Below are 27,713 nucleotides of genomic sequence, written 5' to 3' on the forward strand. Positions count from 1 at the left end.
CACGTGAACCGGCCACCTGACTGCTGCTGCACCTTGAACCGGCAGAGAGAAGAAAAGAAAAAAAAGGGGAGAAGAAGCTTGGCCCAGAAAGAAAGAAGAAGCAGCCCAACCCAAAGAAGCCCAGAATCCCACCAAGCCCAGAAGGAAGCAGCACCTGGCCCACTGCCACGTCTCTCCAGCCACGTTAGTAGATCGGTGCCACGTCAGTTCCGACCACTTTTCCGGCAACTTTTTCCGGCCAAATTTCCCGACAACCTATTTTGAGATAATTTTTACTAAAAGTTCCCGTTTTTGAAGTTTTTATTCTTTTTCTCTTCTTTTTCTCGGGGACTTGCAAACTCCCTTCTTCTACCCCCCTTTCTTCACCATAGAGGAGACCTAATTAAGCCGAACTATGGAGGTTCGTGCTCACTCCAAGCTTGGAGCTTGTTGAGATCTCTAATCTTAGAGTTTGTAGAGAATTTATGATCGACCACTTATTGTTTCGATCTAATCCAATACCTCTTGGAATTGAATTTCTTGGAAGCGATTACGCTCAGAAATTCCTAATTTCTTGAGAGCGATTACGCTCAGAAATTTTATATGTTTTCGTGGTAGCCTTTTACGTTCCGAAACTAACCCTTTTTCTTGTTCTCTTTCAAAATGAGTAACCTGAACAAATTGGACTTTGCTCTATTGGGAACAACTGGCTCTGGATATCACAGGTGGGTTCATGATGTCCGCCAGCATCTCAAGGCCTATGAAATCCTGGATACGATTCTCGAGCCTAGCCAGGACGTGCTAACTGTTGAGCAAGCTCAAGCTTTGGAAGCAAATAGAGTAGCCTTAGAGGCAAATAAGGCGAAAGCCATCATCCTAATGACTCGTCATATGGATGATTCGCTCCAGTACGAGTGTATGAATGAAGAGGACCCTAGAAGGCTGTGGTTCTCACTCGAAAAAAGATTTGGCAACGTCCGTGACTCCCTGCTTCCTGACATAGAAGTGAGATGGCATAGCCTCCACTTCTGTGATTTCAAGTCAGTTTTTTACTACAACTCGGAAGCATTTCGCATTAAATCCATAATGGAATTTTGTGGTAAAAAGATCACAGATGCGATGTTGATTGAGAAGACTCTCTCTACCTTCCCCATCTTTGCATTAATGGTTGCTAAGAACTATCAAATCGATGTTACTGCAGGACGGATCACAAGGTTTCATGAGCTCATTAGAGCTATGAATGTCGCTGAAAAGCATGACAACATCCTTGTGAAGAATTATAATTCGAGATCCGTGGAAACAGAGCATATTCTGGAATCCAATTATAGTTGCGCCCCTAAGAGAGGGCGCCAAGAGCGAAACCCTAATTTTAGGGATACTTCTAGACGTTCTGGTCCATATAATCGCTCTACTTGAGAAGGTAACCGCCAAAATAGGCAAACACAGAACCGAAGAGGTCAACATGGAAAGAGAGAGAGAGGCAACGCCTCTGGCCATGTTGGTGGTGCCACCAACACTAAGAGCCATCTAAATGACGCTTTCAAAGCACCTCAATCAATGGAGTCTGAGCAAAGAGATGTATGTTCTCGATGTGGAGTATCTGGTCATTGGGCACAAATTTGTAGAGCTTTTGAAGAAATTGTCACTGCCTACAAAGCATATTATGAAGCAAGAGAAGCTCACTATGTGGAACAAGAAGATCAAGAAGATGATCTAGAGTGAAGGGTTGAAGACTTCAAATCTGGTTGGGATCAATAAATCACCAATTTTGTTTAAGTCTTTATTTTTCCAAGAGATGTAATAGGCAATTGCCATATATTTTGTAGTAAATGTCATTGGTTAAGTTTTTCTTCACATAGGCTCATCCAAAATGAGTGTGATGTCTAGGAAGGTTTTGAGATAAGTGGTACTTAAGCGAGCTTTGCTCCACCGACATCTCTCTACTCACCTGGTCATATTTATTTTGGAATTACCGAAAGAAGTTAAACGACTACCATTGTTTTGCATTATCTAGTACTTGGATTAGATTTTCTTAATGGTTAAGAGACAATAATGTACTCCGTTGGCTTATGAATAAAATTTCGAGTACTTTTCATTATGACTCCATTTTGATTTTGAGCATATTATTTTGTGACTACGATGGCTGAGCCATCAGTATTAATTCAAGGACATGGAATAGCTCAAGTTCCCCTTGCCAAATGGCACCTTGATTACTGTCACATAAACTCTTTACGCTCTTAGGGCAAATCGCATCTATGAATAGCCAACGGATTTCATGCGAAAACGCATGTAGAGAACGGAAATGAGTTCCTTTGCAATACCTCTAATGATTGCAAACAAATGCGCATCTTAGAGAAGTTTAAGTGTCTCTCTAGTGGACTCTATGTCACTATTCAAGCTATTAAATCCAATAAAAGTTATGAGAGAAGATCTCTTGGATTTAGACACATAATGGCTTTGTCACGACAGGATAGGTCATCCTAGTCATGATGATCCGTCTACTAAAGACTTCACACGGACATCCATTGTTTCGAGTGAAACGAAGCATGAATCAAAAGTTGATTCCTAGACTAAGTGTGACCGCATCTACTGCCTCTGGCGTCGCCGCCGTCCACCACCAACTTAGGGCTGGCATAGTCCCTATCCATGACGCCATGGATGGAGTCCATCATGGTGATGGCGCCCCAGGTGATGCTACAATCACCAACTTTGCTTCAAATAGCGTTTTAGACGCTCAGACCCAACCACAATCCTCATTGGTTGCTTCTAAGGCCTATCGCTCAATTTACAAAGCCCGTTCCTGAGGGAAATTAGGACTAAGACCATCCTATACAAAGGAAATGAACATACTCATTATGTTCTTAATAAGTTAATAGAATCCATGGGGATTCTGTGAACTTATTCAACCAACTTGCGAACGCTTAAATATTTCATAATGTTGGTTGACACATAAACACGTTGGTCACGTGTTGTGTCATTGTCCACCCGTAAATGCTGCTTATACTACACTCCTAGCAAATATCATATGACAACGGGCTCACTCCCCGGATCATCCTATTCAGTCAATTGGACTTGACAATGCTAGAGAGTTTACATCAAATACTCTCGATGGTTATTGCAATGGGACTGATGTTGGATATCATATTCTCATGTACACACTCAAATGGTCTCGCGAAAACGACTACGATGGTAGTCAGGACATTGGTAATGCGCACCAATCTCCTTATATCCGCTTGGGGTGATGAAATATCGCATGCAGCTATGCTAATTAGTCTATGACCCACCGCCACTCAATCTATCTCTACGTTACAGCTAGTGACTGGGTACAAGTATTTCGTACTTATGCATATTTCAGTGAGCTATTTATGTGCCAATTGCGCCGCCATAGCGCACTATGGTAGGTCCTTACAGACGAATGGGTAACTCAGTTGGATTTGAGACTCCAACAATCGTCCGCCACTTAATGCCCTTGCAAGGCGATCTCCTTACCGCTAGATTTGCGGGTTGCCACTTACATGAGACAGTCTTCCCGTTGTTAGGGGGAGATAAGAACATGGATGTTTAGCAGGAACGACAGAAATTGTCGTGGCCTGTCCCCACTATGTCTCATCTCGATCCCTGTTAAAGTGACGAGATCACACATCTGCTGCAAATATGCCTGTAAGGAAGGACGTCCCTACGAAGGGACGTAGCACCACCCTACATGGAGGTAGGCATGACGCCAACGCCAAAGAGAGTGACACTCTGGCGATATAGGCCATGACCCCAACTAGGATGCGTGGGAGACCCGTGAGTTCAAAGGATACTTTGGCACATTCCAATCCTTTGATCATCAAGACTCAAAATCCGTCTCATGAGAATCTTATGGATTAAGGTTACCGTTGGAGGACGCCTCAACGTCAGAACCTATTCCTGAGAATATAGAGATCTATAAAAATTACACTAGTGTACATAAGATGTGAGATGGAAACTCCATCATAATTGATGATGTAGTCGCGCATTTTGTTGCGCATGAGTTTGTTGAGTCCGTTGATATCGAACCACGCTCCGTTGATGAATGAATGCCAATGTAGAGAAATTTGGCCTAAATGAAAAGATGTGATCCAAGTTGGATTCTCTAACGAAGAGGAAGGTTTTTGAGCCAGTGATGTCAACACTTCCTGACATAAAACCTGTTGACTAATGGGTCTTCGTTAGAAAGCGTGATGAGAAAAAGAGATAGTAATCTCGCCTTATGGCGCAAGGCTTCTCACAAAACGCCCTGGAATCGACTACGATGAGACATATTCTCTCGTAATGGATGTCATTGCACTCTACTAACCTATCAGTTTGGTAGTTTCCGAATAACTGAACATGCAGCTTACAAATATGGTCACTATGAATCTCTATGGGGATCTAGATACAGAATATACATGAAGGTTCATAGTGAACTTCATTTACCCAAGTCAAGTGACTCTAGACCACAGAGTGCGTTTACAATAAGGTTGAAACGCTTACTAAAGTGACTACTTAATTGGGAAGGGATATACCCACGCGTTTCCATAACAAGTTTCGGATTCTATCATGGTTCATATACCCATGATCTTTATTGGAAGCCCTTAAAGAGTTAAGAGAAACCACTGAACACTTGAAATCCGAGTTTGAGATGAAGGATTTTGGGAGAACACGATTATGTCTCGGTTTGGAACTTGAGCATCGTGTTGATAGATGCTTAGGCATTTTGATAAGGTCAAGCCTTCAAGCACCCCCATGATCGTCCGTAGTTTTTATCCTGAAAATGATCCTCTTCGTCCGAAGGATGATGACGAAGATGTGCTAGAGGCAAAAGTGTCCTACTTAAGTACAATAGGCGCATTATTGTACTTAGCTCAATGCACAAGACCGGACATCTCATATGTTGTGAACTTGTTAGCTAGTTATAGCTCTGCGCCAACGTGACGCCATTGGATTTGTGTAAAAGATATCTTTCGGTACTTGAAATGTACGATTGATATGGGCTTGTTCTATCCCTACAGAGAGACGATGTATTCAAACCCATCACACACCAGGAACACCGCTAACACTGGTCTGCGTCCTTTATCCTCATCCCAAAACAACATGTGTTTTTGAAGGTTTTGCTGATGTTGGGTATCTCTCTTACCCATACAAAGGGCATTCCCAAACTATTTAAGTGTTGACCATGGGTAAGACCGCGATATCTTGGAGGTCTACAGAACAGACCATAGTTACTATATCTTCGAACAATGCAGAGATTATTGCTCTTCACGATGTGGTTTGTGAATGTATATGGATTGGATCCATAATTATGCATGTTCGAACAATTATGGTTTGAAGTCTACCACAGATGAGCCTATAAGCATTTAGGATAATGCTGCTTGTTTTGAACAAATGAAGCAATACTACATCAAAAGTGCCAACACCAAGCATAATCAGCAACAAACAGACTCTCCTCAAGATCAAAGTGAACTAGGTTCGATCTGAGGACAGTATGGCAAACTTGCTCACTAAGTCATTGCCTAAATTCCACTTTCGAGAAACATGTTGGTAGCATCGTTTGCGGAAGTTATCCGAAGTCCCATGACCATTGTCATCAGGGGAGATGCAGACATCAGGGGGAGATGTCTACATGCATGTATGGTCTCGAAACGTGAAGGGTGTGTTGTGCTCTTTTTCCCCTTCAATCGAGGTTATTTTTGTCCCACTGGGTTTTTGTTACTCGGCAAGGTTTTTAATGAGGCAACGAGAGGAGCACCACGTTTGGGTGACACAAGTGGGAGTGTTCAAGTAAATCCAGAATATGTGTCTGGCCCAAACTCTAGGTTACTTAACCTAGTTGTAATAGAGTTTTGAATTAAAGATATTCATAGATATCCGATTAATTGTACGACTCTGATTCTATGTCTTGTAATCCTCGTATATAAAGAGATCCCTATTATCAATAAAAGTACGACTCAATTATCCCCCAATTCAGTTTTCCTTAAACATTCTAAACATTTTCATTTATGATGTTTCTAATCGTAGCCAACTTGAATTTCTGCCGAGTAATGCTACATATGATTACACTTGAAGACTTCACTTCAATACTCATTTGTTTATTTAATATGATTAGTTGTTTTTTTTTAATAAATAACAACTAAGAATATACAATAACTAGTTTATGAGTTGAACTCAAAACCTCCAACTTATAAAAATTAGCATTTTTCATACATGCTGCATGTATAATAGTTTTTTTTTTTTTTAACTAAGTAAATAAATAAAAGGTTAAATACTGTTTACTCCTCGTACTTTTGCTCGAAAAACCCTTCAGTCCCTCGCTTTTTAATTTCACACGTTTACTCCTTGTACTCTCAAATTTTGGACCAATAGGTCCATTCCGTTAGTCTCCGTCCAAACTCTCTGTTAACTTGCTGATGTGGCAGTCATTCTGCAGGAAAATGTCCATTATACCCTCACATTTTTTTGTATTTAAATTTTATTCTTTTCTCTTTGTTTTTTTCTTTTTTTCTTTTTTTGGTTTATCTCTTCTTCCCTCTCCCCTGCATAAACCTCAGCGATCAACACAACACCTCCGTCAATCTCCTCAGCAACCTTCCCCTCCTCCTTCAAATAAACAAAAACTCATTGTCAAATGCTTCTCTCTCCCATTGACAGAAACCCAAGAGGAGATGGAGCTCCATGCCCCAATCATCAACAATCCATGAGCTCCATCCAAACCCTGCAAAAACCAAGTACCATAAAATCCCAATCCAAGGCCAAACAACTCCATGCCTCAATCCCCACCACCATCACCAACGTCACTGCTCTGCCGCCCAAAACCATATCCGAAATGAAAATCTCCCTCTTCTCCAATGGAGACCTGCAAAACCTTAGTCCATACTCTTCTCAATCTCTACTTCCTGTACTCTCTTTGACATAGGCCATCAGAAAAACTTCAAATCACACTTCCAAAATCAATGAACAAAAATTGATCAAAACACCTAACTTCTAACCAAAATCAAAATTTGACCACTCAAATCGAACACACATGCAGATTGGACTCACTTGGGGTTGGGCTTGGAATGGGAAAGATTGGCATACATGTTGTTGGCCTTGAAGCTCTGCTGTCAAGCAAGAATCGAGTAGAGAAGAGAGCGATTTCCCATTCCGGTGGAGAATGAAGGTGCAGATGCGGTTCGGCGAAACCCTCTGAATCTCACAACAAGGAGAGCGGGACGACGACGAAGACAACCGGGTCCGGCTCGAAACCCTTCACATCAACCATCTCCTCTTTCAGCTCTACCGCCCTCTCCACCTTGCAATTGTCCACCAACCCTTTGAAAAAAATCTGGTACGTCGTCGGAGAAGGATTAAACGGCGCGTCATTGATGAGTTGCTTGTAATGCTCCATAACAGTATCCGGTTTCCGGTAGTCCAGATAGGTCTGGAAGATGAGGTTGTGGGTGACGATGTTGGGCGAGACGCCGGCTTGGGTGATGCTGTGGAGGGAGAGGAGGTTGGAGCACTTGGAGTGGGATCAGACCCAAAAAAAAAAAAAAAAAAAAAAAATTGGGAATTTGTTTATAGAGAGAGAGAAGAAAGGAAAAAGACATTTTTACCCTTGATTTAACGTCAAAATTAGACGGATGGACCTATTGGTTCAAAATTTGAGAGTACAGGGAGTAAACGTGTGAAATTAAAAAGCGAGGGATTGAAGTGTTTTTAGAGCAAAAGTACGAGGAATAAATAGTATTTAACCCATAAATAAAACAGTTGTAGTGGCAGAGAAAAGTGGGGGGCTGTGGGATCATTTCTTTTTAATTTTCTTAATAAAAATCTATTTTATAATTATCATATTTACCCTAGTGATTTAATTTATTCTCAAAGGTTTTTAATATTTCAGGGTTAAATCTGTCAAAAATTTTGATTTTGGCTAACACAAAACTCTTATCTTAATAATAGTATAGATGAGACTTACAGTTAGTTACTAAACAAATTTGATTTGCCCCTTTTTTTTTCTTTGTAAACTAGCGTTTCTCCACACATGCAAGTTATTATTATTATTATTTTCAGAAAATAAAAAAGAAAAGAGTTGGTTATTGCAGAGAAAAAAAAAAGAGACAAGTAGGTTGTGGGTACTTTTAAAATGTTTTTTTAATAAAAATACATTTTGTAAATGTTTTTTTTTTTTTTTATCAAAATAGGTCAGCCATTTCATTAAATTCAGCAAGCAATACAAAAATGAAACACTCCTTTGGGGTCGACAGAAAGAATCGTTCCTCAGAACCTCCCTAAACTCTATTCTAGAAGAATAAAATCCCGAAAAGTCCCCAGTACACCCACCTTTTAGGAAGTCCACGCACCATTATTCTAACAAAAACCAAGAAAACCTCGAAGCATACATAAAATAGATTCAACTAAGGCACTGGTTTTTGCGACTCAAAAAGAAATTAAACTAAACTAGCTATAGAAGGTGATGCATCACCTTCCACTTGGCCCTCTAGATCAGAAAGCCTCACCCTCTGAATAGCCTCACCCTCTTCCATCTGCATAGCATCAAGCTTACTACCAGTTGTAGCATCAGATGATTGCAGGTCTGAACCATTCATCAAGGATTTTCCACGACGCTTATACCTTCGAAGCTTTTTCACTTCTTGCTCATCTGCATTCTTAATTCTGTTTTTACTGCCCTTGGGACGCCCAATCTTCTTCTTCTTTGGCGAAACCATCAACTTGCCATTTTTGTGCTGTAGGACCAACGAAACATTCTCCTCCACTTCAAGCGTAGAGTCAGGAAAAGTCAAATACTTCTTACCAAAGCGATCCAAACTAATCGCAGTTTTTCTTTTCCTTCCAACTGACACCACTTGAAGGGAAGAGAACTCCACCCTAGCAGCCTCATTTCCAGTCCCTACCGAGGCAGGAAACATATCCAACGACTTCGAGTAAACCTCAGTCGGGATGATGGGAAGTGGAACAGCAGTTTTCAAAACCTTGTCCAGCAATATGGGAGTTCCAAACATCTTGGAGCTCAACACCCCTTGAGTTGACTCCAGGACATGACTACCAGCAGTATTATCAGAGAAACCCGAAGCCTGCTCAAGTGTAACCAGAGCGTTACAATTCCGATCAACCACAGTCTTCATCCCCAACCCTATACCAGAAACATCCAAGGGATTAGGGCTAACATCTACCCCTGACGTCAAGGACAAGCCAGCCAGCGCCGCCATCAGTGGCTTAGCCTGAATTTCCTCCTTCTCCTTAATCAGCAGCTTATCACAACCTAGGGCATCATGAACAAATAACCTGCAGTCACGACAAAAGCCCTTGACCTTCTCATAGATAAAAGTGAGCTCGGGTTTCACAACTAGAGAGAATTCAAAGACCTTCCAGACACGAATCCAGCGACGGACATCGAAGGATATCTTGATTCTCTGTTCTTCTTCTTTTCTTTTTAAAGTGTTCGGATCCAACCGGAGCACCCTTCCGAGTGCGATCCCACCATGGACAACGCCGTCTTGTTTCTCAGAGCAAAAGGTAGTCCCTTAACTGCAACCCAGGTTTCCATCATGTTCAGAGGCACCTCCTCCACCGGACTGAGGCCGTCATACTCTCCCACCACCAACATGGTGTATCGATAGAACCAGGGTCCCCTATGAAAAATTCGATTGCGTATAGCCTCACTCTCGAATTGGAAGACAAAGCGATCTCCTGCATCCTGAATAGTGAGCCCTGCCCTGATATGCCGGATGGTGGATATGGTGCCTTTGAATCCCGGCAACGTTGCTTTTGGTGCCAACAACCGCCCTACCATATACCAATTACCATCCTGAAAAGCAGCAGCCCCTGCCGCCCCCAACAAAACCAGGGTTGAATCCGAGCACGTCAACGCCGTAGCAAGTCCTTCCATCACATCTGCCATAGGATGGAGAGTGAAAAATGATCGAGAAAGATGAGATTTTTGAGATTTTGTCGATGTAGGAATACACCGAGAAACCCTAGCAGAGACGGCTAGGTCAGAAATCGCTAAGAGATTAATTTGTAAATGTCTTAATTATCCTTGTGATTTAATTAATTCTCAAAGTTTATTAATCTTCTAAAGTCAATTCTGTCAAAATTTTAGATTTTGGCTAATAAAACGTCTTCTCTTAATAATATTATAGATAAATATAGTCATTAAAATTTACTTTTTATTTATTTATTAATTTCAGTTTAGTACCCTGTGGTTTGGGGGTAACATCATGTCAGTCCCTGCTCTTTCAATTTGATCAACAACACCCCTGTGCTTTCAATTTCAATCAGCCGTGCCCAAATTTTACTGTTCCGTCCAATTTGAACGTTAACTTTGACTGTGGGGCCCACTTTGGGGGCTAAAAATGTCATTTCATATACATTTTCTTCTTTTCTCCTCCTCTCTCTCAGCTCAATGGTTTCCCTTTCTCTCCTCCCTCTCTCTCTAGGCTGCACGACCCTCTCTCTCTCTCTAAGCTCTGAAGGTTAACTCTGAATAACCCAGCAAGCTCATCTCCCTCTAAGGCTCGTCGTCTTCCTCCACTTCCTTCCTCTCCAAACCCGACAACCCACTCTCAATTTGCACCATAAATCCTCCACCATAACCTCTATCGATTTTGCAGATCAAAACATAAACACAAAGAGCAAATCTAACAGTAACCCATTCAACTAAACTTACACCCATTCAACTAAACTTACAGAAGAACATGGCACATCAAGTTCACCATTCAAAACTATATCTGGACGAAACAACCAAAGTTCAAACAATAACCACAATCTCCAGCTTACCTCAGACAAACAAATTCAAGATTGCTCTTTGAGCTACTGCCTTTGCTTTCTCAACAAAGAACACAACGACTGGTCGTCCCCGTCACAATACCAACACCGAATTCATTGTTCACACACTTCATTTTGACGAAAATGGCTCCTTCCTCCTAAAGTCACAAAAACGTATATATCACAGTTGCAAATTAGGTACCAATTAAATACGAAACATATATAAATTGAAACCCAGAAGCCAAACTATCACAATTGGATTGAAAATCGAAGTGATTCTTCGATATAAATAAGGGAGAAATTCCAAAGAGCAAACTTTCAAAACCCAATTCTCCCCCTTCGAAAAAATATAACACCCCAGACCAAAACCAATCAAAACCCAGAATTCATAATCCAATATTTCAGTAGACCCAGACAAAAACGTGACAGAATTCTTCAAAAGCTTTGATTTTTATACCCAGAAAATTTTAAAGAAACAGATAGGAAGCTTGATTTGTAGATCTCTGAGAAGCTTCCGGCGTGGAAATAGAACTTAGTGGCGAGCTTGTCCAGGTCGCTCTGCATCAGAAACTTGCTGTTGTAGGAAAGCTTGAGGAGACACGTGTGGGAGTGAATCTGAGGGTTGAGGTTTGGGCGGAGAGGCGGCGAGACTTGAGGATAGGGAGAGATGGTGAGTAGTGTACGGTGGCTGGGCTCGTGCCAATGATCGATTCTCTTTGGGTTTGGGTTGGGTTTGTGCTGTGGTTCGAGTAGTAGTGGCGATGTTAAGAATTGGTGGCCGGATGTAGAGGCGGAGCCATGTTGGGGCATGGTGGGTCCCGTGCCCCAGTGAGCTTTGAAGTATATATACAATCTGGTTCAACAATTGAATTGAGTGCTGCCTTTGCCGTAGTGGTTGAGGCACATACATATGTTAATCTGGTCCCCATTTCGATTGCTGGTAGCAGCAATGTGCTAATTTTTTTTATTTCTTTCTTTTTTCTAACATTAATCCTAGTATTTCTTCTCAGGAAAAAAACTTTAATAGTATTATTTCATATAGTTTCAAAGTTCAAATATAAATTATATTTCCATTATGAAAAAGGGAAAAATTCACCAACGGTGTCTGGACACTTAGGGGACTTTCAGAATGATACCTGAACTTACAAAGTTATCAATGTGATACCTGGACTCATTTTTTCGTATCAACATCGTACCTATGACCAATTTCCGTAACGGCTCCGTGACGGAAATTGGCCGTAGGTATCACATTGATACGAAAAAATGAGTCCAGGTATCACATTGATAACTTTGTAAGTTCAGGTATCATTCTGAAAGTCCCTAAGTGTCCAGACACCGTTGGTGAATTTTTCCCAATTTTACACGTGCGATGCACGTGAGTCACTTAATGAAGACAAAATGACCGATTTACCCTCAAATTCTTTCTTTCTTTTCTTTTCTTTTTTTCTTTATTCTTCTTTCTTTCTTCTTCTTCTTTTCTGGTTTCTTCTTCCCCTGATTTGAATCATCAAGATTCAAATCATCTTGCTCGTCCGATTCCTACCGCCGATCGCCGATCAAACACCGCCGCTACGTCTCAATCCACCTTCATGCACCACAGATGTTTCTAGTTCCCCCAACTTCAAATCCTATAGCAAATTGAAATTGTGCATTGAGGCTTCACCACTCACTCCGAGTTCATCCCCGCGCCGTCGCCAATGACTTGACCACAACAACCTCCACCACCGCACAACAACGTCGTCCTCCGCTGCTTCTCGATTGGGTTTGGGGATAAGGACTGCTTCTTCCTCCACCGCTAGCAAAATCGTGGAGGCTCAATGCCACATTCTAAGGGTCACCGACCGGAAGGACAGCCACAGAAAGGTTTGCACCACCAAAGGCCCCAGGGACCGCAGCATCCGGCTCGTCGCCCACACCGCCATTCAATTCTACGATATGCAGGACCGGCTTGGATACGACCAGCCTAGCAAGGTCGTCGATTGGCTAATCAAGAAAGCCAAGGCCGCAATCAACGAGCTTGACTAGTTGCCACCGTGGAACCCAAACTAAATTTATGTTCATACAACATTTTCTCCGACGAGGCCGATATCCGCCGCGCAGGACACGCAGAACGTGAGCCTCAATTTCTCGATGGTGGAGGCTCCGAGTTCTTTGTCTACTAATCGGCGAGGCACAATGGTGGGTAGCAGCGGAGTGGCGAAGCTGGTGAATAAGAACAGCTCGAATTTTCTGCAGGTGAGGATGGTGTGGAGGCCGAAGTTGTTAATCTTTGTCTGCCTAAAATTGCCTCTGATCGAAGTTGGGCTAGAGGCCGAAGTTTTCGGCTAAACCGATGAAGTTGCAGGTGAGGATGGTGTGGAGGTGGTGTTGCATGTCGGGAACGAAGGAGAGGATGGAGGGGTGGGATTGGAGCTGTGATTTGAGAGTGGAAGGCTGGCGGAGTCTGAGTTTCTGATCAATGGTGTATAAAAGGGGGTCGGAGGAGAGAACGAGAGTGGTGGTGGTCAAGTCATTGGCGGCGGCAGGGGGGATGAACTCGGAGTGAGCGGTGAAGCCTCAATGCACAATTTCAATTTGCTATAGGATTTGAAGTTGGAGGAACCAGAAACATCTGTGGTGCATGAAGGTGGATTGAGACGCAGCGGCGGTGTTTGATCAGCGATCGGCGGTGGGAATCGGACGAGCAAGATGATTTGAATCTTGATGATTCAAATCAGGGGAAGAAGAAACCAGAAAAGAAGAAGAAAAAAGAAAAGAAAAGAAAGAAAGAATTTGAGGGTAAATCGGTCATTTTGTCTTCATTAAGTGACTCACGTGCATCGCACGTGTAAAATTGGGAAAAATTCACCAACAGTGTCTGGACACTTAGGGACTTTCAGAATGATATCTGAACTTACAAAGTTATCAATGTGATACCTGGACTCATTTTTTCGTATCAATGTGATACCTACGGCCAATTTCCGTCACGGAGCCGTTAAAGAAATTGGCCGTAGGTATCACATTGATACGAAAAAATGAGTCCAGGTATCACATTGATAACTTTGTAAGTTCAGGTATCATTCTGAAAGTCCCCTAAGTGTCCAGACACTGTTGGTGAATTTTTCCCTATGAAAAATTGTCTAAAATCTAAGAACTATAAGTTTTATTAATAAAATATGTAATTAAAAAAAAATATTGATCTTTTTTAGTACAAAACTAGATATTGATCGTTCCCCTACCTTATTCTAATTATTATTTTTAGGGCTAAAGTCTGTTTAGTCCCTGTACTATGCCTCTCTCATCGTTTCAGTCCCTGACATTCCAATTTAATCTGAAAAGTCCCTGAGGTCTCAATTTCCGCGGGAAATTAGGAATTGGCCTTAAGTGAAATGTCCAATATACCCCTCAGTTATTTCTTTTTTCTTTTTTTCCTTTTTAATTTCTTTTTTTTTCTTTTTTTTTTCCTTTTTTTATTTTTATTTTTTTCCTTTTTCCATTTTAATTTCTTTTTTTTTCTTTTTTCTTTTTCCTTTTTAATTTCTTTTTTTTCTTGTTTCTTTTTTCTTTTTCCTTTTTAATTTTTTTTTCTTTTTCCTTTTATTTTTCTTTTTTTCCTTTTTCCATTTTCATTTTTTTTTCTTTTTCCTTTTGAATTTCTTTTTTCTTTTTAATTTCTTTTTTCTTTTTTCCTTTTTTTTTCTTTTTTCTTTTTCCTTTTTAATGACCATCGTATTCTGCTGCATCAGTAGCGCCACGTCGGCGAACCAATCCAGATCGACCCGAAACCCCAATTCTTGTTCTCCACGCCAGCGGCCATTTTTCTTTTCCATCACTATTCTTCTTCTTCACTTCTGGTTTTTGTCAACTTGGCCATCAAAAACCACCATTTCAACCAAACCCAAAATCCAAATCACCATTTTGAGCAAGACCCAAAAACCTCAGAGTTTGAAAAAATGGTAGTTTTCAGTGAAAAGTTAAAAAATGGTAATTTTCAGTGAAAAGTTTCCAAATTGAGGCTTGATGTGGAGAGAGAAAGTGGGATTTGAGTGGGAGAGAGAGAAGTAGACTGTGAAAACAAGAGGGGAGTGGTTTAGCGATGAATTTCCGAGCTGATTGGGAAACAGATGGGTTGTGGAGTTTGATCGGAATGGGACTGGTGGGTTGAGGAAGTAGAAAGTAGGCAAAACGAAAAAGAAAAAAGAACTTAAAAAGGAAAAAAAATTAAAAAGGAACAAGAAAAAAAGAAGAAATAGCAAAAAAGAAATTAAAAAAGCAAAAAAGAAATGAAAAAGAAAAAAGAAAAATGGAAAAAAAGAAATTAAAAAGGAAAAAAAGAAATTAAAAAGGAAAAAAAAAGAAATTAAAAAGGAAAAATGAAAAAAGAAAAAAAATAAATTAAAATGGAAAAAGGAAAAAAATAAAAATAAAAAAAGGAAAAATGAAATTGAAAAGGAAAAAAAAAAAAAAATTAAAAAGGAAAAAGAAAAAAAGGAAAAAAATAAATTAAAAAGGAAAAAAAAAATAAAAAAAAATAACTGAGGGGTATATTGGACATTTCACCCAATGTCAATTTCTAATTTTTCGCGGAAAGGACCTATTAGACTGAAATTGAGACATCAGGGACTTTTCAGATTAAATTGGAATGTCAGGGACTGAAACGATGAGAGAGGCATAGTACAGGGACTAAACAGACTTTAGCCCTTATTTTTATTACAATCTTGATATATTTTAAGTTTAAGTTTAATTTTTTTTTTTTAACTTTTAAGTGCCCCAGTTGAGATCATTTTCTGGCTCCGCCACTGGCCGGACGCCATGATTTCCGGCGGTGGCAGTGTGTGGGTGAGAGAGAGATAGAGAGGGTCATGCGGCCCAGAGAGAGAGGGAGGAGAGAGAGAGAGAAAGCGAAACCATCGAGCTGAGAGAGATGAGGAGGAGAAAAGAAGAAAATGTATATGAAATGACATTTTTAGCCTCCAAAGTGGGCCCCACAGTCAAAGTTAACGTTCAAATTGGACGGAACAGTAAAATTTGGGCACGACTGATTAAAATTGAAAGCACAGGGGTGTTGCTGATCAAATTGAAAGAGCAGGGACTGACATGATGTTACCCCCAAACCATAGGGTACTAAACTGAAATTAATCCTTTTTTTTTTTTGGCAAACTACTGTTTAGTCCCTGAAGTATGACTTCTTCCTCGTTTCAGTCCCTGCCTTTCTGATTTAATCTCAAAAGTCCCTGAACTCACAATTTTCAGTCCAACCGATCCATTTCCTCCGGTTGCTAGCTCAGCGCCACGTAAGCTACAGATTGTGTAAAGTGACGATAATGCCCCATGCCTCAGTTTCTTCCAAAATCTCCTCTGTCTTCTTTCTTATCTTCTTTCTCCCTTTGTCTGCAACTCAGCATGAAGGTGTATAGGTCCATCTCATTTCAGCCCCAAACATAATAGAAGCCATGGTAATTGGTAAAGGAACTTAAATCAAATTGACTACAAACTCGAATCAAATCACAATCACAAGACCAAAGGCAACATATAACTACGAATTCAATAAAACTAATCAACCAAACACACAAACAACCCTTGCTCTCTCTTCTTTCCCATGGATCAGTCTCACAAACCTAGAAGACCGAAATCCCGAGAAGTAAGCGCCCACTTCCCATCCCCACCACCCCGAAAATCTCCACACTTTCATCTCCAAACCACCCTCTCTCACTGGCTCGGAGAAAACCCAGTTCGCCAATATCCGATACCTGAAAACCTAAAACTTATCTCGACGATTCAACCTCTATCCGAGGAAAACTATTGCCATCTTCAACAACTCCTTCCATGAAGAACTTCGACTCTCTAGCAGTCCATCTCGAAATCGAGAGAATCAAAGACCGTATCGACTATTGCCAGAAGTTGTCTGTATCAGAACTCAACTCGACGAAGTTTCGATAGTTTCTCTGATGCTCTTGGGTCAAGATCAAAGTGCAGCGATGTCAGTTCTGGCACGAAGATCAATATCGGGTCGTTGAGTTTCGGGGCTTAGAGCTCGACGGTGAGTTCAAGAAAGTTGGGGGTGGAGGTTCTGTCCAAGTACATGAGTGATATTCAGACGAGGCATCATTGGAGACGGACGTCGGCAACGGCGGCTTAGACCTCCATCTCCAAACCTCCTCCAGATCCCGGCCATCGCCAACCGGTTCAAGTCCATATCGCCTCAGCTGGAGAGTCTGAACCTGATTCTCGCCGACGCCTCCCTCGATAACCCGGAAGGGTGGCATGCTTCTGATAAAGCTGGCCCGGGACACCATCGCCTCTGGCGAAGGCCTGAACAAGGCACTGGACTATGCCGTCAGGGCGGCCAAGTTGTTCGAGCCGTGTGCTGTCGACGACGAGCCAGGTGTGTCGCCGTGTCATCGCAGGATGAGGGGTCTTGTAGTGACGGCCGGTGAAGGAGGCAGAAGTTGTGGGTGCCCAGAGAAAATTTCTACACCCACTTCGTACCAACACCCACTCCAACCCTTTCACTCCCAGTCTCCCACACTTCGACCCCCATTTCTCACCTCAAAAGCCTCCATGATCATCTCCACAGAGCTTTCTCCCCTCTCTACACCCCCAAATGGGCCATTTTGGAGGAAATTTTGGAAGAAACTGAAGCAGGGGCATTATTGTCACTTTACACAATTAGTAGCTTACGTGGCGCTGAGCTGGCAAGGAATGACTGACACGTCATCGAGCAACCGGAGGAAATGGAGGAGATGGACCGGTTGGACTGAAAATTGTGAGTTCAGCTGTTCAGGGGCTTTTGAGATTAAATCATAAAGGCAGGGACTGAAACGAGGACGAAGTCATACTTCAGGGACTAAACAGTAGTTTGCCCTTTTTTTTTTTACTTGAAAAGTTGAATGTTAAAAGACAAATTAACATGAAGCCTAATGTCTCGCTTGACTAATATACATGGAGGTCAAGACTCTGGAGAACGAATGGGATGGACTGATCGATGGAGCCTTGAGTTGAGCATCCTACGGGTGCTCCTTCGGACCATAACAACAAATAAACTATTATATAAGCCAAGGTTCAGAAGCAAATATCTGGGGATCAAACCACCTCAGATTGCAGGGGTGGTTTGACGTACGGTCTCACTGAAAAATCTCACCTCCATCAGATCTACAAATCAGCAATCAAATTTCGAAATAGAGAACTCGGAACATGGAATATATAGCTAGATCTGAAATCTCTAGTAACTTGTATAAATCAGAGAGCTAGCCCCAGTCGAACTGCACTACAGCAGTGCTCATTTAGAGCATTACATTTATAGCACTGATCATCCATAAATGGAGAAATTGACAGAAACAATATTAATAATATTGTGGATTCAATAAATACTGATCATGCTTGTGCTTTAATTTGTTATGGACACAGACAGTGAAGACTCAATAGTGTTTGTATCAAAAAAAAGAAAAAAAAAGAAGGCTCAATAGAGTCAACACTCTAGGCCTGCATGCATGTAGCAATCTAGAAATAGTATGGGTCAGTTATTGCAAACCATTTTAGGTACATAGAAGCGATAAACAAGTGGATCAATAGTTTGCTCTAGATAGAATTGCCTCAAATTAAACTTGTATTATTTTCGACTCATATGTAATATAGTGATCAGAACCAGTAGTCATCGTACATATTCATACGCAAAAATCGGTTCTGTAAAAATCCAGTATAGTTATGATGTATATCTCTCTTCACTCAGTTTGGTAGATAGCATACAAGGATGTATTCGGGTCGATCGGTCTAGAAATTCAGAAAGGTCAGGATGAGTCCCCACTGCTTATGGAGTCCCCAGAAAATTAATGACCACAATAATAAGTAGGGCTCGATGCCTCGATCGTTAGTTCGCAAGGGCTTGTTTCGATTAAGATAGCTTATATTCACGATCACCAAAGTCAAACAAACAGACAGAAGTTTAATGAATAGATTAAACTTATTGATGTGACGGATTAAGGCCCCGTTTGGGATTGCTTCGCTTTTTAAAAAATCAGCTTTTGTTCAAAATTTTAGATTTTATTATGTTTGGTAAATAAATAAAAAGTAGCTTTAATTGAAAGTTATAGGTCACTGGCAGCAGATTTTAGAAGCAGCCTGGAGGTTGCTTTTAGAAGCTGCTGTAGATAAAAACATATTCTGCAGTTGTTTTATATATTAACAGCACTTTTAAAAATATTATTTACCAAACACGAAACTGTTTTAATTCACAGCTGATTATTCTCACAACACAGCAGCAGCAGTTTTTTTTAAAAGTCACAGCAATCCCAAACTAGCCCTAAGTTTGTTAGTCTCCATTAAAGAGATGTACCGGAGTAATAGTATCTATACTATTATTAAAAGATGACATCTTTATCAACCATAATAGCTACTGGAGAAGATGATAGATTTATATCGCAACCCAGCAGCTGGTAAGTAGTCTCTTCCCTTCGATCGCTGGCCGGTAACAGAGCAGCTGGACATGGCTGCCGTTGTCGACAATTGGATGTGAGAGCTGGACTGTACGTGGACTCGATCATTCGTATCCAGGAGATCAATGAGCAAGTGAGCAACTAATGCCAAGAACACAAGTCGAACGACGACGTCTGTGACAACCCTAAACATATCAGCCACGATTTTTAAAGGATTGAAACTTGGGTATTGAAAAGGATTAATTGATATTATAAAAAGGACTAAATACTGTTTAGTCCTTGAGCTTTTGACCATAAAACACTTCAGTCCCTGACCTTTTAATTTCACACGTTTAGTCCCTGTACTTCAAAATTTCAGACCAATAGGTCCTTGCTGTCTAAAACCTCCGTTAAGTCGCGGCGAAATGTCTATTATGCCCTCAGTTCTTTTTTTAAAAATAAATTTATCCCTTTCTCTTTTTTTTATTTATTCTTTTTTCTTTTTTTTATTCTTTTTTTTCTTTATTCAGAGAGAGAGGGACCCGAGGAAGGAGGAATCGAATACATGAAGAAACAAATAGAAAGTAAGAAAGGGAAAAAAAATTCCTTTTCCAAAAAAATAAAATAATTAATTAATTTTTAAAAAAGAACTGAGGGCATAATAGACATTTCGCCACGACTTAACGGAGGTTTTAGACGGCAAAGACCTATTGGTCCGAAATTTTGAAGTACATTGACTAAACGTGTGAAATTAAAAGGTCAGAGACTGAAGTGTTTTATGGTCAAAACCTCAAGGACTAAACAATATTTAGTCCTTATAAAAATATCATCATCAATATTAAATCACTGGAGATAGCTTGCCCCCAAAAAACAAATGGATATGAAATTTCCAAAAAATGACAAGATTTATGACAAATCTAATTTGAGTCAAAAAGTTTGTCTAAATTAGTTGAACGTGATGAGTTTCTTTGTAATAATTTAAAGCTGCATTTCCTGAATCTTCTTGAAAATTCAGCAGAGAATTAACAGCCTGGAGCCGCCACCTAATATTGCTTGCTAACTCCTTTTGGTATACTTCCTTTCTCCAATTGAAGATCGAAATAATGGTCCATGCAACAAATTCACATTAATAGCGATGGGTAGATGGCAACCACAGAAAAAACAAACGAAACAGATCGAAATGAAAAAATGAACATGCTGCATATGAGAGAGTTCTAGCTAGCTACTGCAAGCTGGACCAGTTGGAGCTTGGAATATCCCATTGTTAGAATAAAGTGGACTTAACATTATCCAATTGCATTAAGTAAATGAAACAATTAATTTAACTAAATAAATAACAAGAAATATGTAATTGTAATTTTAATTCCAGTAATCTATCGAGATGTATATCTCTTGATAGAAGTAGGACTCTCATTGTTAATAACTTGATTAACATAAAGTTTTGTGATAAAGCTTCAGTCTCTTTTGATAAACATGAAGTTGATCCAAGACTCCTTATGGGATGAGTCCGAGATAAGGTTTTGGCCAATATAAAAGGAAGAGAAAGTCCCTATGTTCAACACTGCGTATTGCATATATTCTCAGCCCCATTCTGAAGCATAAAGTGTTGAAGCATATATAGAAGACTTTCTTCCATTGTGCAGCTGCTCGTTTCTGATCTTTGAAGATGTCTACCTCGATGAATGCTCTTGGACAAGCTGTGGCTGCTGGGATTGAAAGTGTGAATCCAGGTGGTTACTCCTGATTCGACTAGGAAAGCTTCTGGTGTGCTGCATATTTGGTTTAGTTCTTGTGCATATGTGATTTTGCGATTGATATTGTGTGCATCATATTTTGTTATTACACCCATAACCTATTTATAGAGAGCACATATATTAGTCGTTTTCCTGGGTTTATCTAATATCTCGTCCACTTGGGATAGTAACCATGCACATCAGCTACCATTCCTTGATCACTTGACAATACCCTTGATGATACAAGTCATAATGGATATATATATATATATATATATATATATATATATATATATATATATATATATATATCAGGAATGTCAAAATAGGAAAATGATTTATTTTCCTTTCCAACCCGATATGGAATGGAATAGGTTTTGGTATTTTCATGTGGGTGTTTGGAACATTACTGAAAATTAAATTATAAAATTTATTTTCCATTCCTATGGTAGTGTTTGCTAAGTCATAAAAATGAAATATAAAATTATAATTTTCAATAACACCCTTTTACTAATTAAGTACAAATATGACATTAACTTATAAGGAATGTTGGTGAGAGCATATAAACTTTTTAGAGAGATAATTTATGTAATTTTGTCTTTGATGGTGGGAAATGGAATTAGAATACCACCCCTTACCGTAATTTATGAGATTTGACTCCCTCATATTCCAGTCAAATCTCATTTTTTATTTCCTTTCCAATCTCTAATTACAACCAAATGGTACCTCTACATGAAAAATGAAATTAATTCTCATTCCATACCATAATTTCCTGCCATCCAAACGGGGCCATATAGTCATTTTAGTGGTCAATTTGAGTGAAAATTCTGATTTGTCTCTACACTTAATGGAGGGATAACGAAATATAGACGGAAGCACCTTATTGATGTGGTTTTGGAAGTTCAAGTACTTATTGTATGCACCGACAGTGCAAGTGCACTGTCAGTTATTTTAATCTCAAAAAAAATAACAGCCACTCATTTAATCACACCTCTTTATATATTTTAATATAAAAAAAATTACATCCATTCATATTGCAAGTACCTATGCACTGTCAGTGCATGGAATACACTCCCCACTTTGAAAGTCCAAGTAACATTTTGTCCGGTCTGAAAAAATTCAGACCCCACCTATGATAAAAACCTTAATTGTTACACGTTATCATTTTGAATTCGACTCATTTTTCTTTATAACATTGACTTTCTTCGCACTATAAAGGTTCCCAAACAATTCACCAACAGTAAGTAAAGAAGATTTACAGTTGATGGGTTGTTGAAGCTATTAACAGCTTTTCACCGGCGAGCATTTAATTCTCTCCATATGGGTAATAGTTCAGAATTGAAACCCATAATTGTTACCTACATTCAACCCACCGGACTCATATTTATTCTCATTCCTGTGCTATCCTTCATCTCTGTCTCTCACCCTCTTTCTCTCTTCTCAATGCTCTGTTAAGTCTGTTTCCTCTGAGTAATCTGGGATAGGTCATTGACTTTGTCTTGGGGGTGACACAGCCTGGAAAACTTAATTGGTTATTACAGTGATTTTAGGAAATGGGTTTCTTCTCATTGGTGACAGGAAGGCCTGGTGCAAGTGGGTTTGGATCAGCTTCAACTGCTGAGCAAGTCACTGAAGGGATTGATGCAAAAAACCTCACTGCCATTGTCACTGGTAGCTTCATTTTCATTTTCCTCTCTATGAACAATGGTCTTTGTGTTTTCTTTTGCGCCCTCTACCTGTTTGTTAAATTTTATGTGCAGTGCTCTGAAATTTCGTAAGATTATTTCATTGTACAAGACACACGCTACAAACAGTATTTAATATGATAATTCTCTATCAAAATTTTAATATTCTGGACAATTTCATATTTTCCGGTCTTTGTGCCTTCTACTTGTTTGTTAAATTGTCTGTCAGAACCCACCAATCTATTAACACAGTGTTGGTATAGAGTAATTCCTACAACATATATATCTTTGATTATTATTGGTTTAGACATGAATGAGAATTTGCAATCTCAACTCAGGCCAAAAAGAGGCCATAACCCACCACCTGGCTTGCATTGGGCTTGTGGGGTTTAGGCAAGGACTAAAATATTAAATATATCCTCGATATTTCTTCGAAATTTTTGTTTTTCATAAGCATCGATATTAATTTCAACATCTTTCCGATATGTTATTTTTAGTATATTTTTAGCTTATCATACAACTTTTATCTAAAATTTTGTTAAAATTTCCATCAATATTTGATAGTTCCTTCGTAATTTTTTTTTTTTGAATTATCGATATTTCCATAATTTTCATATTTTGGTCATTGGGTTTAAGGTTAAAATATTTTGATCTCATTATCTTTTTTTATCCATTTTGACCGGTGTCAAAGTCTCTCCTTCTCCAGGAAAGGATAACCAAAAAGAACAATAGTGAATGTTGCTCAGTTTTTGTCTTCACAAACCTTAAATCCAAAGTCTTATGTTTCATGGACTTTAGTAAAAAGAAAACACAGATACCACTCTTTTTTTTTTTTTTTTTTGATCGAATGAGAAATTTCATAGCCCAGGGGCAAGACAAAGTACAAACTGGAAAGGAGATAAACTGGAAATACAAATGAAAAAGGGAAACTAGTAAACTAAAAGATAAACGCCTGGTAGAAGCTTAAGAATTAAAGAGATATGGTGGTCCAGGGAGGCCATCACTTCTTAGAACAGAGACAATGGATACCACTCGATGAACATGAAATTGGGCTATTTGAATTGAAAATTAATTTGTTCGAATATGTTGAAAGATATATTGCTGATCTTGGATGTGAAATGCAGGCGGGGCGAGTGGGATTGGATTGGAGACAGCAAAGATCTTGGCGCTCCGAAGAGCCCATGTCATCATTGCTGCTAGAAACATTGAGGCTGCAAACAAAGCGAAACAGATCATTCTCGAAGAGAATGAGAAAGCTCGAGTGGATGTTCTAATACTTGACCTCTGCTCAGTCAAGTCTGTTAGAGCATTTGTTGACAGCTTCATTGCTCTCGATCTTCCTCTCAACCTCCTAATGTGATCATGATCTCTCTCTCTTCCCCTTGTGCAGCAATTCATGTCTTTCATTTTCGTTAAATTGGTTTATTTGCGTTGCAGAAACAATGCTGGTGTTATGTTCTGCCCTCACCGGCTTTCAGAAGATGGAATAGAGATGCAGTTTGCAACCAATCATCTTGGTAACTATAATTTTCTCGACAAAATTATTTGTATCACATTTACAGTTTACGTGTCTGTCTACGTACATAAACCCCACTGACGCTACCGGCCTCACTTCAGAAACAGAAGTCAGCAATGTGGTACTCTTGTCTTTTGTCTAGTGATTTGGTACTTTTGTCTTTTATCTAGTGATTTATAATTTCAATCAACTACAGTCTTGCTCAGATATGTGAAAATTATTGTCAGCAGTGTGCTACTTTTATCTTCTACATGGAAAAATGAATCAGTTTTCATTGTTGATGTATCATTTCAATTAAGACAGCCACCTAATTTACAGGTCATTTTCTCTTGACCAACCTCCTCCTTGAGAAAATGAAGCACACGGCTAAAACCACTGGCATCGAAGGCAGAATTGTGAACCTGTCATCAATTGCTCATGTGCACACCTATGGCAATGGGATTCGATTTGATAGGATCAATGAACGAAGTGGGTACGTAATTAGTGATTTAACACATAACTAATCCATCTCTTTCGATCATGGCTATCATCATTATAATTAGGCAGCTTATCTAGCTCATAGTAACTCTTCAAGTCAATGTCTGTGTCCTCAGTTACTCAGACAAAAGAGCATATGGCCAATCCAAACTAGCCAACATACTCCATGCTAATGAGCTCTCTCGTAGGTTGCAGGTAAATTGTTTTGCCTTCATTCCTTTCATCTTCATAGTTTCTGCCGTACCTCTTGCACTCTGTAGAAAACTTCAATAATTGCTAAAAAACACGATTTGAAAGTAATGTTATGGGGAATGTTATGCTGTGACCTGTGAGTTAATATAGTTTTATTGTTCTCAATTGTCAGCCACAAAAACTGGTCAATGGTAGTTGTGTTAGAAAAATACTGTTTCGTTACTTTCCTAGTTCATTAATCAGCGTCCTTAAGTAGGTGACTACAGTCCCATAGACATGTGCCCCATAACGAATTATTTGAAGAACATATAAATGATTACGTACGGAAAGGGGTCACAGTAGAGAGAATTCAATTTGAATTTAAGCGCTGTCCTCAAGTGGGTTAAGTATCAACAGACATGTATAATCACAAATAGAATCTGTGATAATATCTCATACGTCAAGGATTAATGAACTGATGATGACTCTTTGTAAGACATTCTAATCGAGACGGTGTCTTATCAGATTGTCAATTAGGACAGCATATTCTTGATGCGATTTCATTCTATATGTTAAACGGTACTATAAATAGACATGTTTGAAAGATGCAAATAATTTATTACCAAAAAAGAAAGAAAGATGCAATTAATTTATTTATGTTCAAATGGACAGTGCTTTTTGTTGCTTATGATCAAAGTACCTTCATCTGTAAATAATTGCCTTGCCTTGCCTTGCAGGTAGAGGGTGTGAACATCACAGTCAACTCAGTCCACCCAGGAATAATAATGACACCTCTCATGAGGCACTCTGCTTTTTTAATGAGTATATTCCATTCAGATGCATAATCCAAAATACAAAAGAATTTTTACACTAACTATTTTTTATCGTTGAAGAATTTTTACACTGTCTGATTAATTTGGATTCACTCTGTTATATGCAGAAACTTTGAGGTTTCTCACCTTTTGCATTTGGAAGAATGTTCCTCAGGTGATTATCTCCATCGAATACTATTTTACTTACATTTTTACACATAATTTCTTTCTCATGACATGCATATCATTCCCTACCGAATTACCTAAGCACCACATAATCTATCGCTTTTTCAAGAGTGTTGAAGGCATTAACTATAATTTTGCATCAACTGTCAAATGATCTTAACCAGGGAGCAGCCACAACATGCTTTGTAGCACTGCATCCAAAACTGAAAGGTGTAACCGGAAAATATTATGTGGACTGCAACGAGATGAAGCCGAGCTCGTATGCTAGAAATGAAAAGTTGGCGAAAAGACTGTGGGACTTCAGCAACAAGTTGATTGATGGAGCTTCTTCTAAAAGTTGATGAGAAACATTCTGTGAATCTGTGATCAATAATACTACCATATATGAGCCTGCAGAGCAGAAGTTGTGGGATTAATGTGAGTGTGTAAGTGCAATGGTCCATGCTATAGAGAGTTGTTTGTTTGGTTACTGTTTGTTGATAGTTGTTGTATTGTGTCATTTATATATTATGTACTGCTTAATATAATGACGCTGAACTTAATTCCTTGCTTTTCAATCAACATAATGATTGATTAATTAGTTTATCTTTATTGGCACTTGGTCCTCATTTACCAGCTAATTAAATAGCTGGTAATGGCTTTTGATCAGTGAATTCTTCTGGATGTTGTAACTCTACTGCTCATAGTGATGCTAAATATGCATCAGGGTGTGAGAATTGTGTATGGCTAGCTCGAAGATGAGAGCCTTGTTTACTTTTTTCTCGCCTCTTGTTTGATAATTTAAATGCTTTGTAGCTTCAAGGGAAAAAAAGAAAAGAAAAGAAAAAGAGTTAAATACTGCTTACTCCCTATACTTATAGGGTTTCATCGTTTCAGTCCCTGACCTTCGGATTTCACCTAAAAAGTCTCTGAACTCCCAATTTCCTCTCAATTGGCCCCTGCCGTCAAACATCCGTCAAAAACTCTGCTATCTTCCCCTAAAAAGTCTATTATACCCTCATTTACTTAAATATATATATATATATTTCTCTTCCTCCCTCTTTTTTATTTTTTTATTTTTTTTTCTTTTTACCTTTTCTTCTTCCGGCTCTCTCGCCTCCTTCTGTTCATCTCCTCATCAAGATGGTTCCAATCCACAGACCTTCAAGAGGTGAAATGAAAAAAAGAAATAAAAGAGAGAGAAAATAAATTTAAAAAAAAAAAAAGTAAGTGAGGGTATAATAGACATTTTTGGCAACTTTAACAGAAAATTTTGACGGCAGGGACCAATTGGGAGGAAATTGAGAGTTCAGGGACTTTTTAGGTGAAATTCAAAGGTCAGGGACTGAAACGATGAAACCCTATAAGTATAGGGAGTAAACAGTATTTAATCCAAAGAAAAAGTATTCTCAAATTTAATGTAGTATGTCATAAGACTAATAATTCAAGAAATCTTGTTGTACGTTAAAAGGTTAAAGAGGTTTCAAAACTTATGTGGCAACACTATTAGCTAATTCCTCCTCTTCAGAAGAAATGAAATGGAAATGCCTTCAGTCCCGTTCAGTTTAGATTTGATTGTTTTAGAAGATTTCATTTATAATTTTTTTTTTCCTGATAAAAAAAAGATATAAAAAATACTACCAACATCATTTGATGAATGAAACCTAGTATCGAGTCGCACTAAGACGACGAAGAAATTGCCTAGACAAATTCAACTTCAGGAAAAAAGAGGCGAGAGCCACGCTCAGAGTGAGACAGGCGGTGCACATGGCGGTGAATTAGCACTGGCAGGCGGGGTGTGAGGCGCGTGAGGATGGAAGTGAAGACCAGGGTAGCAAAAGTAACATGATCGGGTGGATTGGTGTGAACTGTGAGGAGCTTAATTATGGCGACTGCCCAAGCTTTTCAATAATTTTTATAGGTGTATTTTCTGAACAATAATTTTTATAAATGTGATATTTGGAACTATATTAATCAGCTTGATAGAATTTGATTTAGACCACTATATTAATCAACTTGAT

At 39.3% G+C, this 27,713-nt stretch overlaps 1 protein-coding gene across 1 annotated transcript; it reads left to right on the plus strand.

Annotated features, from left to right (window-relative positions):
• The first annotated feature begins 22,238 nt into the window (after positions 1–22,238).
• Positions 22,239–26,304, plus strand: LOC133723350 (short-chain dehydrogenase TIC 32 B, chloroplastic-like). The gene is made up of 8 exons (XM_062150161.1): positions 22,239–22,537; positions 23,676–23,907; positions 23,989–24,068; positions 24,386–24,539; positions 24,661–24,739; positions 25,453–25,537; positions 25,656–25,702; positions 25,878–26,304. Exons 1-8 carry the CDS (start codon positions 22,420–22,422, stop codon positions 26,052–26,054), a joined length of 972 nt encoding a protein of 323 aa, XP_062006145.1. The 5' UTR covers positions 22,239–22,419; the 3' UTR covers positions 26,055–26,304.
• The last annotated feature ends 1,409 nt before the right edge of the window (positions 26,305–27,713 follow it).

The sequence above is a fragment of the Rosa rugosa genome, chromosome 7, assembly GCF_958449725.1.
Source record: "Rosa rugosa chromosome 7, drRosRugo1.1, whole genome shotgun sequence".
Taxonomy (NCBI): Eukaryota; Viridiplantae; Streptophyta; class Magnoliopsida; order Rosales; family Rosaceae; genus Rosa; species Rosa rugosa.

Coding starts and splice junctions, on each gene's coding strand:
- LOC133723350 (XM_062150161.1), top strand. CDS start 22,420: ATGGGTTTCTTCTCATTGGTGACAGGAAGGCCTGGTGCAAGTGGGTTT. Junction 24,540..24,660: donor AGGATCAATGAACGAAGTGG/GTACGTAATTAG, acceptor CTGTGTCCTCAG/TTACTCAGACAAAAGAGCAT. Junction 25,538..25,655: donor GCACTCTGCTTTTTTAATGA/GTATATTCCATT, acceptor TGTTATATGCAG/AAACTTTGAGGTTTCTCACC.